The 17,215-nt window shown below is 39.6% G+C and overlaps 1 protein-coding gene across 1 annotated transcript in view; it reads left to right on the forward strand.

The window, feature by feature from the left end:
• LOC137383879 (plexin-A2-like) overlaps positions 1 to 17,215 on the forward strand; it is a 502,066-nt gene that overhangs the window by 35,986 nt on the left and 448,865 nt on the right. The window contains exons 2-3 of the mRNA XM_068057231.1: positions 9,472 to 9,570; positions 15,046 to 16,268. Of these exons, the coding sequence (XP_067913332.1) occupies positions 15,099 to 16,268 (1,170 nt within the window). The 5' untranslated portion in view covers positions 9,472 to 9,570; positions 15,046 to 15,098. The remainder of the gene's footprint in view (positions 1 to 9,471; positions 9,571 to 15,045; positions 16,269 to 17,215) is intronic.

Here is a 17,215-nt window from a genome sequence, read left to right on the forward strand (position 1 = left end):
GTGATTTTAAGAGGTTTTTTGCTAACTTTATTAGAAAATATTTTCATTTTTATTGTTATGCATCCTTACTTTTAACTGCTGCCACAAGCCTCATGGTTAAGTACAGCAACGTTCTGACATACCTATTGCATCTGTTGTAAATCATGTTGCATTGAAATTAAAGCAGGTAGAAAATGCAGTTATCTGTCCAATGAGGTAAAGTCTGTTTTTTAACCTGCTTTGGTAGCAGGGCGATGATTTTTGAAAAGTGCTGTCAATCTAGAAAGCTTTAGTAGGCAGGAAAGACCCAGCTTTAATCAAACTTCTTAATTGTCCCTCATCAGCTTGCTCCTTACCAGGGTTTCCTAGAGCAGACTTTGATTTTATGGCACATCAGTCACTGGACAATTTTGTAACTGATCTCCTGTTGTTATTTGCCTCTCTTCCCCTGTTGGATATCTCGAGTAATCTTTATCTCTGCTGTTCCTCTTCAACGTCCCTCCCCTCACCACTCTCTCCACTCCTGAAGCTTGATCCTATTACTTTAAGCTTTCTGATCCAGCTGCTGAAGTTGTTAGTCAAGTCATTGGCAGTCATTACAGAGGGCTTTTATACAACCCTAGCATTTTTCATGTTTTACCTCGGCATTTTGAAAGTGCCTATTGAGGCATTCCAGTAAGAAATGTCTTTCTGGCTGTAAGGGAAAATGCACTGGTGGCTTGTAAAAGGGTAGTGCAATCCATCATTGTATGACTGTACATCATTGTGAAATACTTGTGCAGAACACTACGCTAATAGCCATCAGTGAGTTTGACCATACATCTAAATATTATAGGCTTGACCACTAAGCGATTTCCATGACTCTTCCTATCAATCCTGTGGGGTAGTACTGGAATTTCTGCTGTTCAAGTTCCTTTTCTTAAAATATATGTGGATGTAATTTTATAAAGCTGTGGCATAGATTTGGCATAATCACTGATTAATATTTTCCTCATTCACATACATTTTTTATTTTAGCCCTTCCAAATAAAATGCACCCCAGATTTAGCTATTTTCTTCATTGAACAAGTATAAAAGTGACAGGAACAAATGTACAGTTTAATGCCATGTGAATTTGTAAATAAACCAAGAAACTACTTGGAGAGGGTTGTTTATGCAATGATACTTTAAATGCAGTGGCTTACATCACTGGATTTGGTACTTTATTTGGATCAACAGGGCAATTATACACAAGTGGTTTATTCTATAAACTACAGGATCTTTTGTGTTCTTGTTTATTATGACAATTAAAAAAAACACATTTCCCCTCATTGTTCTTCCTTCCTCCCCATCTGTCCTGGAGTTAGTAACTTAAGAAGACATCTAGTCCCACAGGTGGTAGCAGTGCCCATTACTTCCTGACCGATGCTCACATGTGAACGCAAATAATGAAAGTTAGGTTATTGAATCACAGTTGAACACAGCTCTGACTCCATTCAACAAGCACACATACAGGTGCCAACAAAAGCCACTAACCAATAAGGAAAAATTCTGGATATGTTTTGTCCCCCCCCCCCCCTACCCCAAGATCAATTGTACTGATTGGAGGAATAATGTTACTTTCCATTTCGTGCATTCTGAAGATTGATTGGCTGTTTTGTACATTCAGAATGTCAAAATTCTCATTTGTAAAATTTCCATTTTTAAAAAAAATATTTCATCTCCTCTACAATTTCAAATCCTGAAAAATACGTAGTGGGACTGAGAGAAAACCGACAAGGGAAGACTGTTTAAATTACCATTGGGTGTGAGTTAAGTAAATCTTGTTGGAGGGAATTATTTTTAAAAATAATGGCTTTAGAAGTTCACTACGAATAAATCATTGACATTCAGTTTATGTGTGGTATAAAGTAACATAATATCCAACTAACCTATTTTTGAGAGCAGACAGGTATTTTAAAATCTCTAAGGTTGTCTTTACATGTGATAAATGGTGATCAAGCAGCTGTCAAAATTGTTACTTCCTTTAACTAGTTTATCATCTAAGGAAAAGATCTCTAAGGTTTTGGAAGCTTGTATGTTTTTCATTACAGAAACGATCATGTTGAAGGGTTCAGGGGTTTTCAAAAGTCAAACACTTCTCTCCTTCTGAGATGCTTTTATTCTTTGACGTGCAAGAGTACAGAATGGTTTTATTCTGTCTGCCCATCATAGATCAGTACTCTTTGTTAATGGCCTGCAGGTCATATGTCATTCACCACTTTTTTTTTAAAGAAGTCTTCCCAAGTATTTCCTGTCTGTTGGAAATGTCCCTCGAAGGCTTGTAAGGTTCCCAGTAAAGTTCATGATGTCAAAAATGTTAATGAAGCTGTCTCTACAAGCCTGGGTTAGTCCAGATCTGGGCACCACATCTTGGGAAGGACATATTGGCTTCGGAGAGAGTGCAGCACAGATTTACCAGTATGATACCAAGACTCCAAGTTATGATGAGGCAAGATTACACAAACTAGGGTTGTGTTACTGGAATTTGGAAGTTTAAGGGGCGATTTATTGTAAGTATTCAAGCTATTAAGGGGAACTGATAGGATAGTTAGAGAGAAACTATATTTGCGCGTTGGGAATTCTGGAACTAGAGGACATAGTGTAAAAATTGGAGCCAGATCTGTCAGGAGTGTACTTGGGAGTGATTTTGCATGCAAAGGGTGGTAGAATTTTGGAACTCTCTTCTGAAAATGACAGTTGATGCTGGGTCAATTGCTAATCTTAAATCTGAGGTAATTTTTAATTAACCAAAGCTATTAAGGGATATGGGAAAAGATGGGTATATAGAATTAGGTTATAGATCAGACACGATCTCATTCAACAGGCTTAAGAGGCTAAAAGGTCAACTCCTCCTGTTCCCATGTTCCTATAATTGGCGCCATTTTAATGAATGATCACACGTACATCAATGTATCTGCATAAGTTTGAACCCTGTTGATCAGTCAAAGTATAATGCGTTCATTTATTGGATCATCTCAATCAAGCAAATACCATTAGAATGGATCTGAATATATTGATAATCAATTGGTAATGGAGAACATTTCCTTTGTAAGGGAATTTCCCCATTAGCTTCTGACCTTAATCCAAATTGATAAATCTCTCCTGAATGCATTGTGGACACAAGATTCTGTTAAATTGGTATAAAAAGCTTTGCCTGCGGGCGCTTTTACTATCAAAAAGAACGGCGATGCCACAGGCCATTTTTTGTCAGTAGCTTTCAGCGATATATTCCAAGGTGAAGTCTGGTCCTATCAGTCAAGTTTCTATTTTGTCCCATTAATCAGGTGCTGCTGTCTCTTGAGATTTTGAGATCTGCTTAAGGAGGTGGTTTATGCCAATGTTGCTGGCAAGAATATAAATATCGCAATCACTGGCCTGAATGACTGCGCTTTCCTGGATGGAGTAATAATATAGTTTTTCACTTGCTGTATTATATCGTCCCTACTAAGCCAATGGCGAACCAGACCTAAGCTCTGGAATTCCCTCCCTGACCACCTCTCCTTTCTCTCCTCCTTTAATTGTCTCCTTAAAATCTACATATTTGGCCAAATGTTTGATCACCTGACCTACTTTTTATATTCCAGATAGGCAGTTGATGAAGGGTAGAACTGTATCCAATCTTTACACACGACTATCAGCATTTACTTACCGAGCTACACATTACAAGCATAAACCTCCTAACCCAACAACCACAGTTTTATTGTGTCTATTTATAGGGGCACAAGTGAATTCCTACTTACTGCCCACCCCTGTATACGATTAAATGCAATTAATACTATGATGGAATCCGCAGTTTGCGGGACCAGTGGGGGAGTGTGTGTGAGCTGTTGTCTGAAAAGTTGACTTGTTGAATGTTCTGTTCGGTGCACTGGCCCTTGTTTCAAACCTTGTTATTTTTGAGACAGACTCTAACTGAAAAGGAAACTAAAACTTCAGATTTCTGGGGAAACAGAAATTGGTTGGAACCAGATAAAAGAGACACAGAGCCATCCAAACTCAGATCACACGGGTAGAGAAAGTGAAGGCTGGTGGATCCATGCCATCAAGACTCTCGTGAGCAGAGCTGAAGAGGTTCTGGAGAAGTGTCGTTTTTGGTGAAGACTGTACCCATGGAGTTCAGGTTGAAGGGGCACTGCTGTCAGATGAGAATTGGTGGCTGTATCTTGGAAGAAAGGAGCTGGAGACCTACCTGAGGAAATTCAGAGCTTTGAAGAACTTCGTGTAATTGGTGTCATATATGTTGAATGGACTGCCCAGTAAATCTTGGCGATCTATCTTTGTTGTATATGATAGTTGATTAATTTGGAATATGTATTGACAGTGATTTGTCTGTTCATGTTTAATTTATTTTGATTTTTGTTTGATACAGTAAAAGTTATAAAAGTGAAATCTTGTTCATTTTTTTAGTGGGGTCGTTCGGTAAATTCAGTTCTTTTGGTTTGTTGATCTCCATGGGGATCATAACACTAATATCTCTCTGAGGCTTAGTGCCCAATTTTGTCTGCAAATGCTCCTGTGAAGCATTATGTTTATTCTACATTAAAAGTGGTATATATAATGCTAGTAGCTGTTGTGTCGAGATTCAAAATAGGTACTTTTGACTTCAGTATTTGTGGAATCTTCCCCCCCCCACCCCCACGCTAAAAACAAGGCAGATTTCATAGAGTGGGGAATGAAAAATATCTATTTTAGTTATTCGAGGTGCCAGTCATCATTACTGCAATGTAAGTGCACACTTGTCATAGCAGAACAGACTTTGCATTATGTTTAATGTAGTGGTATATTTACTTGCTAATTTTTTCCTTTAATCCAGCACCATATTGAAAGCAACTCACCATCAATACCCTATTTGAAAAAAAGTGTGATTAATTAACATCAAAAAAATCTTGTACTGATAACATCATTGGAAAAAGCTGTCTGTCCTGAGTCTGACTGTATGAAAGAGCTGAATTAACAGCGGCAGCAAGCTGTGGTGCCTCAGTTCAAGCAGTGAATGTTAATTCAGCTTTGTTACCCTGAGGTTCAGTAGTTCTATATCATCAGGACTCTTCAATTCTAAAAATATCTTTGTTCAGTGAACAGAGGGACCTGTTGCTTTTGTCATTGATTTTCAAAAGTACTTCTGTATAGTTATTTCATTTTTTGCAAACTTAATTGTGGGGTGTTCTTTTATCTCTTTTTAACACTCAACTGCATCACAATCCTTGCATGCTACCTGTTGGGATGAGCCTATAGTCGAGCGCTGCAGAGAATAGATGAAAAAGTAGTTGCTAATCCAGGATAGAGACTTATTTTCTAGTGTCTCTAGACTAAGACCTATTGCTTGGAGCATGATTTCTAGTGTCTATTTCTTGATCTAGTTCCTGACCGCTTGATGAAGGATATGGTAGAGTGCCAGACCGTTCTGACAGTCAGTCAGCTGATGTGATTGCCCCTTTTCGCTACCCATAAAGGGTGTGTGTTTTCTCCCAGGGATGGAGTGGAATGATCTGTGTCATATTCCACGAAGTGACCCAGGCCTTTTTTTTTCCTTTGGGCGGCGCAGTGGTTAGCACTGCAGCCTCACAGCTCCAGGGACCCGGGTTCGATTCTGGGTACTGCCTGTGCGGAGTTTGCAAGTTCTCCCTGTAACCACATGGGTTTTTGCCGGGTGCTCCGGTTTCCTCCCACCGCCAAAGACTTGCAGGTTGATAGGTAAATTGGCCATTGTAAATTGCCCCTAGTGTAGGTAGGTGGTAGGGATTATGGGATTACTGCAGGGTTAGTATAAATGGGTGGTTGTTGGTCGGCACAGAGTCGGTGGGCCGAAGGGCCTGTTTCAGTGCTGTATCTCTAAATAAATAAATAAATGTATGGTTAACATTGAGCAATGATCGGACAAAGGTTCACACCCGGGGAATGGGAGTAATGGGTAATTTTCCATTTTCCCAGTCTTGGCAGGTAGACATTGAAGTTGCTTCCCCACTGATTGTGGCAGCATTTACATAGAATTATATAGAAATTACAACACACAAACCAGTCATTCGGCCCAATGGATCTATGATGGTGTTTTTGCTCAACGTGACCTTCCTCCCACCTATTTACATCTTACCTTATCAGCATATATCCTTCTATTCCTTTCTCCATTAAGTGCTTATCTGGCTTCCCCTTTAAAGGCATCTGTGCTATTTGCTCAACTACTCCATGTGCTAGTGAGTTTCACATTCTGGGTAAGAGGAAAACATAATTAGTAGATGGCCAAGTAGGCTTCAGCAAGATGAGAAAGAAACAAGCCATGCTATAGCTGCCAGATTTGTGAAAGGGATTATTACCACACACCCCTGCTTCTTGTACTTTGCCATTCTGAATACAATTTGGCCAATTAAAAGACCGTTTTTGAAACTGATACAATGTGAAAATACAACTTGACCAGTCAAAACTATGACTTGGAATGTGGGTGGCAGCATTAAGAAATTGACAATAACTTATGTATTTCTATATTTTTGTGCTTACCTGTAGCCTACGATAGTCTCTGCATTTAGTCTGCATGATTTGCAATGTGCCCTGTTCACTTACTTTTATTAGAAACTTAAAATACAGGTGCATGGCCATGATTTATGAGCTTCAGTGCACCATTGTGCCTGACGTATTCAAATAAACATACATAAGAAAAGATATATCATTACTTCCTATCCTTCATATCTTGGGTATAACACTTGGATATAAAGTAAAGAAAGACCTTTTTACAGAGCGCATTTTCACACCCTCAGAACATACCAAAGCAGGTCATAGCTAATTCATCTTAGAGTTATGTCACTATTATTTTCCAGGTGTCCATCATCCGCTACAGTTGTTGTATCTAAATTGCTGTGTCACAGTTTTATCTAATTACCTAATTTTGAAACTTGTCCCACCTTAATTCAGAGTTCTTCCACCTGATTGGCTCAGTGCAAATGCGTCAAATATGATGGACTGGATGCAAATTTGTTAGCAAAGAGGTGAATCATTTTGCAAATGCTTCCGTTCAGTATCTTTTTCAATCATCCTCCAACTACATTAAGGTTTCGAACATAATGAGAATGTACTTTGATTTGATATTTTTGCCAATAATATTGACTATTGGGAGGTGATAGATCAAAAAAAACTTAAACTGTTGCACAATGCATATTCTATCAGAGTGGGTCAGTAGCATTTAACTAGCCAAATGTTAATCCTTTCTCTCGGACATCTAGCTATTTTACAAAATTATTTGAAGAAAAACAAGAGAAACAAACTTTAAAAAGCTTTACCACATCATATTTATATTGGATATTTTTCAGAACAGAGCGTATGTGCTTGTGTGTATAAAAGGGAGAGGAACAAAATTAGGCAACTGTTGATGCAACTGTTAGCTTTAGTCGGTGTTTGAATTATAAATATTGTATAAACTTCAGAAAGCATTATAAACTGAGAGAGACACACTGAGTCCATCACCCCTTACATGGTATAAACACAACTATTGTCATAAAGCACTGCACCCTCTAACTTGCCTTGAACAATGCTGTTTTTACTATTTTATCTTTTAACCATGTGCTTGCCTTAAACTTCGTTTTTCATGTTTGTGCTTTTGGACAGAGCTGTCTATTATTCTGTCATTAACACTCTCTGGACTAATGCTTTGTCTTTCACCAAGCCATTAGTACTTCCTTTGCCTTTGCCTTCTGACATCTTTGTCATTTAATCTCTCCTGCCCTCTGCCCTATTACACCTTCCCTTTTGTTCTCTTTCCCCCCCCCTCCCCCAACTCCCGCTTCACTTGCTTAACACCTATTACATTTCCAACCTTTGCCATTTCTGATGAAAGGTCACTGACCTGAAACATTACCTCTGCTTCTCTCTCCACAGATGCTGCCAGACCTGCTGAGTATTTCCAGCATTTTCTGTTTTTATTTCAGATTTCCAGCATCCACGGTATTTTGCTCATATCTGCTGCACTCCCTTCAGTTACTTCATCAAAAAATTCAACTAGATTAGTCAAGCATGATCTACCTTTTACAAAACCATGCTGGCTATCCTTAATTAACTCAAACCTCTCCAAGTGCGTGTTGATTTTTTTTCCCCCTAATTATTATTTCTAAAACCTTACCCACCACTAATAAACTAACTGGCCTGTAATTGCTAGGGCTGTCGTTGCACTCTTTCTTGAATAAAGGTGTCACATTTGCCACTCTGCAATCCTCTGGCACCTCTCCCATATCTAGGGAAGATTGGAAGATTATGGCAAGCCCTTCTGCTTGCTCCATCCCCACTTCCTTTAGCAACCTGGGATACAAGCCATCTGGACCAGGTGACTTATCTACCTCAACCAGTACTCCTCCCTATTAATTTTTACCCTATCCATTGCCTCTACTCTCTCCACTTCTGCCAATATTTTGTCAGATTCCTCTTCCTTCAGTAAACACCGATGCAAAGTATTCTAGCCTTACCCTGTGCCTCTAAGCATATTTACCCTCTTTGTCCCTAATAGGCCCCACTCCACCTGTTACTACCTGCTTACTATTTAGATCGTGGTAGATTTTCCTCCAACTGCAGTTGGCAACTACAGTATTTGTACAACATTGACAGAGGAGCAGATTAGTAAGTACTTTGGTAGGACCAAATTAGAGTGGGTCTTTATATTTTGTGGTGTATTTGAAATGCTTACACCGGCAACATTTATGTATGTTTGTACTCTAAACTCAAAACAACAATTTTCAAATGAACACCATGATAATGCAAATAAAAGTCTTTAATTTAAATGGATCTCTGTTTAGGTTGAAATTGTTTAGTTATGTGTAGTTGTAACAAAATGACTAGCTACTGTAGCCAGTCATTTGGTTGGACCATATTACAAGAATCTGTACACATAATGACAGCAACAACTTGCATTTATATAGCGTGTTTTAACATAGATTGTTCCACAGTGCTTCACAGGAGCGTTTCAAACAGAATTTAACACTCAGCCACATAAGGAGATATTAGGACAGGTAAGCAAAAGCTTGGTGAAAGTGGTAGATTTTAAGGAGAATCTTAAAGGAGGAGAGAGGTACAGAGATGCAGAGGTTGAGGGAGGGAGTTCCAGAGGTGTTGGGGTTTAGACAGTTGAGGACACCACTGCCAATGGTGATTATTACAGAGGCTACAGAGAAGAAAGGTCTTGATTTTGTCAGGGACAATCTGGCGACCCAAACAGAATCAGGATGGTAATTGCAGATTTAAACAGCAGTGTAGTTGACCTGACATTGTTCTGTTTGGACATCCATGTAATGACTGTGGCTGTGCAGCTTCTTCACACAGCACTAATAACCATATCTAATTGGGGAGCAAGAAGAAAATTAAACTTGTAGAACTGATTACAACATTTAACTGTGGATGACTTTTCCAGCCAGAGTGCTAAATATTTATGAGGGTTGAGATTGCTTTCTTTACGTCATGTATTTCACAATGTGAAATTATTTTACCTTTTATCTTTAGGACGCCAGGGAAAATCAATCATTGGTTCACATTGCAGTATGGTAGAAAAATAAGAATCCTTCATGCGTGACCTTCTGAAGTTTAAAAGCATTGTTTCCTGTAAGTATTTCATCCAATCGAAAATGCACAAACCCACTGTCAAATTTTATTTGAACAAGCTTCACTACAGTTAAAGAAATAATTCTTGTCTAGTTTTGGAAAAAATGTGCTGCAGTTAAAATAGACAGTTGGAGATATTTGTACTGAGCTCATTTAATCATTCTTTCAGGTGTTTTATTTCAGCACTCTTTGCAAAAACATATTGCACAGCAGAACAATTTAAACTGAAACATCTCAGCGCAGTTTAGGAACAAAATGGTTGTATTTAGCATTCATGTTCAGTTTTAACTCAGAGTACTGACAACATATCATCTGGATGGTACATTTTTGCTGCGGGCAAGATAATTTGCTGATTGATGACGCTATAAACTTGCTCTATAAAGATGACATTGAGAGTTTGACCTGGTCAAACCTTCAACTTGTGCACCTCGATTGATGGGAAAACCATGGTTTGAAGTTTGTTTGCAGCCAATTAGAAACCAGTTTTGAATGATTAGGGTCCCCCCTCCTGAGGGTTTTTTGTATCCTGGAGGTTTAAGAGTAAAGGAAAGTGCTATATTCAAAATAAGCTACAATATATTTTAAAAAGGAAATTTTAGTAGAAAAGAGAATGACAAAGCAAACAGTTAGGAAAAAATACATTTTTTTTATTGAGCTCTTAAAATATATATTGCGGTATAAGGTTTGTGTTAAAGTAACTAAGCTCTTCCTGCCATTTGTAACACAGAGCCTGGTTGATGCAAGCACTAAAGTGCAGGAGCTGTGAAATTTGAAAATGAATCTTGAAATTCCTCGAAATTAGTTTCAGGGTTAAGCACATTTTATACTTGGATCAGGAATTTTATATGATGTGAATGAATGGAAAGTCTTTTTTTTTTAATTGTATCTGATCCAAGTATACAATTCCAATTTATATTTTCCAGATGCCAATTTCTATTACAAAACCTCTCAAGGGAATTGTTTCCCTAATCTTTCTTGGAATACACGGCACAAAATAGGCCATTTGGTCCAACTAGTCTGTGCTGTTTATATTCCACATATGTGCAGTATTTGTTTTTTTTCTATCTCTATATTAGTACTGATATGTTTACCAGTACAATGTATCAGTTACATTGGTATTGGAAGGGTGAGGGGTGCAGATGGTGAGTATGCTAGCTAGTCTCCTTATTGAAGTTCAGTGTACCTGAACTAAAGCTAATAAACTGGTGGTAAAGGGCTGACTTAATCTGTGCAAACTACGCACCCAGATCACAGGTGTGTCTGGTGTCATGCACCTCCCCACTACAATGAGACTAAACCAGGTGTAAAATCCTGGACACGTCACCCCACTGCAGTGAGACTAAACCAAGTGTAAAATTCAGTGTCGCATATAAGCCGGACCAGGTCAGGGCAGCAGGTTCCCTTACCTGAAGGACGTTTGAGAACTAGTTGGGTTTTTAGTACAATCTGACTACATGATTTTCTACCTAGTTCCATTCCACAAATGACCAGATTTATTGAACTCAAGTTCACAAATCTCCATGGCGGGATTTGAACTCACGGAGCTGGATTTTTGTTTTGGGTTCGGGTCCCCAATGTCACGTGAAGTTCCGGGTTCCAGCCCTGCGTATGGCCGGCACCAGACGCCCGATGTGATTTCTGTAGGGATGGCTGATTAGCAGTCAGGGAGTGTCCTCGCTGTCCAATTAATGATGGCGGGCAGGGTCCCAAGGCTGTAATTCTAACAGGAGGCCCTCCAGTGATGACACAACAGCAGCCCCCCTGTCTGAGGCGGGAACTGCTGATGTATGTAAGAGACAGAGAGGATGTTGTGAAGAGAAGGTCAAAAATTTTCATTTTAAAAAGGTCACAGCTGCTAGGCATCATTGTGGAGAGGCAACCCCTCAATTGAACGGCCAGCAGCTGCAGCTGTGGCCTAATGGCCATGCTGGGAGAGGGGTGGTGAGGTCCATATTGGGATGGAGTGCTGCCTGAAGGCCACCTCCATCCCCTAGCCCTAATTCAGTCATGGGAGGGGGGACACCCAACTCTCCAACCATTTTGGGATTTCCTGCCTCCAACGAGAATGGAAAATTCTGCCCATGGCCTCGGTGTTCCTAGTCCAGCACCTGGTCACTGCACCAATTTTAATGCCTCTGTTTGGGTGGGTGAGGAGGCATATACCATCTGACAAGGCAGCACTGTACCGGCTGTCCACTCATTTTGTGCTTAAGCTCACAGTCTGGCTTGAGCTTAGTCTTGTCTGAAGTCTTGACAGGTTGACAAGAAGATCAAATCTAAGCTCCAAAAAAATCAAATAAACTGTTAAGGACTTGCAAATCAGTTTGTAAGAAATTGACTATATTGAGAAGCAAGAGTTTGCAATTTTTTATACTGGGCATGAAAAAAATAATTTTGCCTGACTACCCAGAGAAAAGTATAATGCGGATTCCTCTTTGACCTTGCTCTGTGGCTGTCATGTTAAAAGTCTAAGCCAGAATTGAGGTGAAAGAAACGTTCTGGTTTGTTAGAGCTCTTCTGTAGCTTATTGCAGAGCTTCTAAAAATATTGATTTTTCTGATGAAAGATTTTAGGCTGTTGGAAGCCTCTTCTGTGACTATACATTTTGCTAAACCTAAAAAAAAACCTTTCTCCAGCAATTCAGTTTGAACCAGGAGGATGTTTTAGAGTGGCACTTTTTTCTCTTGCTGCCCAACTACTATTTGAAGGAAATTTCCAGCTGGTACAGTTACACTCTCAGTCTTCAAGCACTCTGCTTGATGGTACTGTTTGACATCAATGTTTGAATCCAAGCGCCAGTGAATGGAACTGAGCACATACTGAGTCTGCAAGACCAACTGGCGACTGTAATAGATGGAAGCTTCTTCCACTGTTAGTGTGCTGCTACTGTCCAGCCAATAAACACTTCAGAACACCTTCCTAATTAAAATTAATGTGGCGATGACAGAACTGCAACTGATCCACATCTGCAAGAAACGTTTCTTCTGCCATTGTGTGCAATTTTTGCTCTATGCATGTCAGATTTTTCTTGCTCATTGGATGAAACTTCTAAATTAATATCTGACTCTTGTGCATCATTCATGCAATCTTAACTCACAGAAACTATTCCAAATAGTTGAATATTTATATTTTCACAATCGAGCATTCTGCGATGTTAAAATTTGCACGGACCTGGACACTGTGCTGCTGGATAATATGCAAATGTTGTAACGGTAGAGATTTGGAACAGGCATCAGACACAACTAAAGCAGAAAACATTTTATTAGATTGACTAAAAGGGCAATGGTGAAGAGGGTAGTTGAGGTAATGATAGGTAGGTCTTTTCAGGTATGTTAGCAGAAAGTCATTAAGGACTGTATAGGGCTATTGAGGAATTCTACAGACCAAGATATGACTCAGGGTTTCATTAGCTACTTTTCATCAATCTTCACTGTTGAGGATGATTGACTTATCAATATGGCAGCATAGAATTGATGCTAAAATTGGACATGTAGGAGTAGCTGCCGAAACAGTACTCTAAAATCAGGGCTGCTGGAGCAGATTGGGCTGCAGGCCTTAATGTATTCAACTCATGGTATTAAAAGAAATGGGGGCCATGTTATGCAAATCAGCAACTTGTATACTTAAGAAGCTCATTTAGGTCTAGGATTGTTCCCATCAACTGGAGAGAGGCCTACACAGTGTCTGTATTTAAAAAGGGCAATGTCAGATCCAGGAAATTGTAGGCCTATTAGTTTAACTTCGGGTAAATTGCTAGAAGGAATTATTTTAGATGTGCTATAGGTTCATTTTCAAACAGAAAGGACTGTGAAGGAATCACAGCATGTTTTCCGGAAAAGTATCTTGCCAACTAACGAGTCCAGCAGGATTTATTTTGGGGTTGTTGCTTTTCATCGTCTGGATGAAAGATTCAGGGAACAATTTGCAAGTTTGTAGATGACACAAAGATGTATGGCAGTTTGGATGGAAATAAATAGTTTGTAGGCATGTTTAGACATAATGGAAGATTGGTTCCATGTCTGGCAGACGTCTTTCAAGTGCAACATGATTCATTTGGTCAGGGCAACTCTCATGCATAAATAAATAGGCATGTCATGCATACTTGCATGCTAAGTGGACGAAGGACCTGTGGATTGTAGTTCATGAACCTAGCGTTACTGGGTAAGCAGAGACTAGTGATGATAGCCTGGCCTCTTGTGCATCCACAATTTCCTTCACCCCATCGTTGGCCCTAAGTTCTGGAATTCCCTTCATTAACCTCTCTGCTTTACTGCCCCTCTCTCTTTTGAGTAGCTTCTTAAATTCTACCTCTTTCGCAAAGCTTTAGGTCGCCTATCCTAATATCTCCTTACCTGGCTCAATCTAAATTTTTGTCTAAATGATCCTGTTAAGTGCCTTGTGACATTTTGCCGCATTAAAGGCACTTCATAAGTGCAAGTTGTTGTTGTTGTTGTTGTGGTCTCCTTGGAACTTGCTTGATTGCCATTGGGGGGGTTCGAGAGCTATTGTACGTGGTTTTTTTCTCCCGTGTTTTGTTTAATTTCTCTTTTGCCTCTACCAGGAAATTGTGTGATGGGGATAATAATTCATGTCTGAATGGGACAGGCTTGAGAGACCAATTGATCTTTTCCTATCCTTTTTCATAGGTTTTGTGCATAGATTCAAATGGCACTCTCTCCTCCACCTTTTAAAGGGAGGGTTCACCTATTTATTTTAAGCAAGTTAACGTGTCAACTAATATAATGATGAATGGTCTCATCGCTGTACAATGGTCTTGACCATAAAGCTGTGAGATACCAGAGTTAGAAATATTAATCAAAATTTAAGGTAGAGAGGGAAATTGAATTGCGGAGGGCTACCACCAAATCTTGCCCCTAAATTGCCCTGAAAACAGATCTTAACTGCTGGCTGTTTGTCTATCCCATTATATTTAAATCGCCACAGGAAAGGAGTTGGGGAAATCACAGTACTGCCATCCTACAGCTAGACCAGAATAGGGTGGTGGTACTCAGTCAATGGTGGTAGATGAGTACCAAATCTATTGAAGGAGTGACAGCACCTGATTGTGGCCACCTCTCCCTCTCTTCTGCTCTCCTACCATTGGCAGGTTGGCTGCAGGCTCATTCGGGGAAATTTTTAATGACTTTTACATAAATCTTCGTAAGACTTCTGGCTCCTTTTTAATTGTTACTGCTTTTATTTCTCATACTGCAGTGCTTGCCTTGCTGCAGCAGCACAAAAGTTTACAGATTTGTAGTGGTGGGCTCTCCCTGCAAAGATAATTGGCCTTGATTCAGGAAAATGGGCTGGGATTGGGTGGTGCGTAGAAGTCCATGACACACTTCACACAGAGATGCTGCCACAAAGGAAACTCTAGCCCAAGCTTTTCATACCCTAAAATGTGTTTAGATTTAATATCTCTGACACATGTTACGACATTTTTTACATGTACTAATTGTGTGGTTTGCCTTCCAGAGCCATGTAAGCATCTAAGTTTTGGTATAGAGTGGAATTAAGTACTTCCTGGAATGAAGCTGAGAAAAGGGTGTCCCAAAATGTCAAGCCATGTGGTTCCTCTTGCCATCCTCATCATTTTCCTGACACAGTCCTCACAGAGCAACAAGGAGTACATCAACTTTCCCATCCAAAATCGGGACTGGACACTCAACCACTTGGCCGTTCATAGTGTAACGGGGAATGTTTATGTTGGAGCTGTCAATTGGATTTATAAACTATCAAGCAACTTAACACTATTATTGACACACGAAACTGGTCCAGAAGAGGACAACAAATCCTGCTATCCTCCGCTGATTGTTCAGCCCTGTAATGAGCCCCTAACAATGACTAACAATGTAAACAAATTGCTGCTTATTGATTACTCGGAGAACAGGTTGCTGGCATGTGGCAGTCTCTTTCAGGGAGTCTGCAAGCTCCTGCGACTGGATGACCTCTTTATATTGGTCGAACCTTCACATAAGAAGGAACACTACTTATCTAGTGTTAATGAAACAGGGACAATGTATGGTGTAATTGTTTCATCTGAAGGATCAGACAGCAAGCTGTTTATCGGCACTGCGGTGGATGGCAAGCAAGACTATTTTCCAACTATTTCAAGCCGGAAATTGCCACAGGATCCTGAATCTTCTGCTATGTTTGATTATGTATTGCACAGTGACTTTGTTGCTTCCTTGATTAAAATCCCTTCAGACACCTTGGCAATGGTGTCTCACTTTGACATATTTTACATATATGGCTTTAGCAATGGAAATTTTGTATATTTCTTAACAGTGCAGCCAGAAACTGAAGGAGTTACTGGGTCAACAAATGATCAGTTCTATACCTCCAGGATTGTGCGATTATGTAAGGAAGATCCCAAATTTCATTCCTATGTTTCGCTCCCTGTAGGCTGTGTAAAGAATGGAATTGAATATCGTCTTTTGCAAGCTGCATATTTGTCTAAACCAGGAAGTGTTTTGGCAAAATCTTTAAATATTTCTACAGATGATGATGTTTTGTTCACCATATTCTCCAAAGGTCAAAAGCAGTATAAACACCCACCAGATGAGTCGGCACTCTGTGTGTTTGTTGTGAAATACGTTAATCAACAGATAAAAGACAGACTGCAGTCATGTTACCGTGGTGAAGGGAATCTGGAACTGAACTGGTTACTAGGAAAGGATGTCCGCTGTACCCATGCGGTAGGTTCATCACGTCCTCCCACTGCCACCATCCCCTCGTTGAAAGATTTCTGTTATTGATTTAAATCTTGTTTAAAAACCACTGATAGCCTTTTGCTTTGCTAATCCAATGCCTTTCACAATCTCAGGTTGTCTCAAAGCACTTTACAGCCAACGAATAGAAAACACAGCAGCTTAATTGCACTCAGCACAGTCCCACAAATAGCAATGTAATGATGACCAGATATTCTGATTTTATGTTGGTTGAGAGATAAACATTGGCGAGAACACCCCTGCTGTTCTTTGAATAATACCATGGGATGTTCTACGTCCACCTGTGGACAAATGGGGCCTCAGTTTATTATCTCATCCAAAAGATGGTACATCTGACAGTGTAGCTCTTCCTCAATACTACACTGGAGTGTCAGCCTAGATTTTGTGCTCAACTATACTTATAATCCAGATGTACTTCATATGGTATTGATCAAGGATAGATTTTTAAAAATATATTATGGAAATAATTTTAAATGGATTGAAACTGTTCTGCACCCGCATAAAAATTTTTATGTCACTTGCCTTTAGCAAGAAAGTCGTAACTATAAAAAGGATGCATTAATATTAGGGATTAATTTTGAATGGTTTGACGAGGGCCAAACTATTTCCATTGGTTAGTGAGTTGGTAATTGGAGGGTATCAAACAAAATGAAGCAAGAGGTTAAAAGGCTTTTTGAGGCTTTAACAAGGGTTTGCAAGGACATGAAATGCCCTACTGGAAAATAAAAATGGTGAAAGCAGAATCCATAATAACTTTGAAAAGGGAAGTGGACCAATACTTTAAAAAGAAAATTGAAAGGCTATGTGGAAAAGGCAGGGAAATGAAACTAGGTGGATAACTCTTTGAGGGCAGGTACAAGTGTGATGGGCTTGAACAGCCTGTAAAATTCTAGGACTTTATATTGAACACGGAA

This window comes from Heterodontus francisci, chromosome 25 (genome assembly GCF_036365525.1).
Source record: "Heterodontus francisci isolate sHetFra1 chromosome 25, sHetFra1.hap1, whole genome shotgun sequence".
Lineage (NCBI taxonomy): Eukaryota > Metazoa > Chordata > Chondrichthyes > Heterodontiformes > Heterodontidae > Heterodontus > Heterodontus francisci.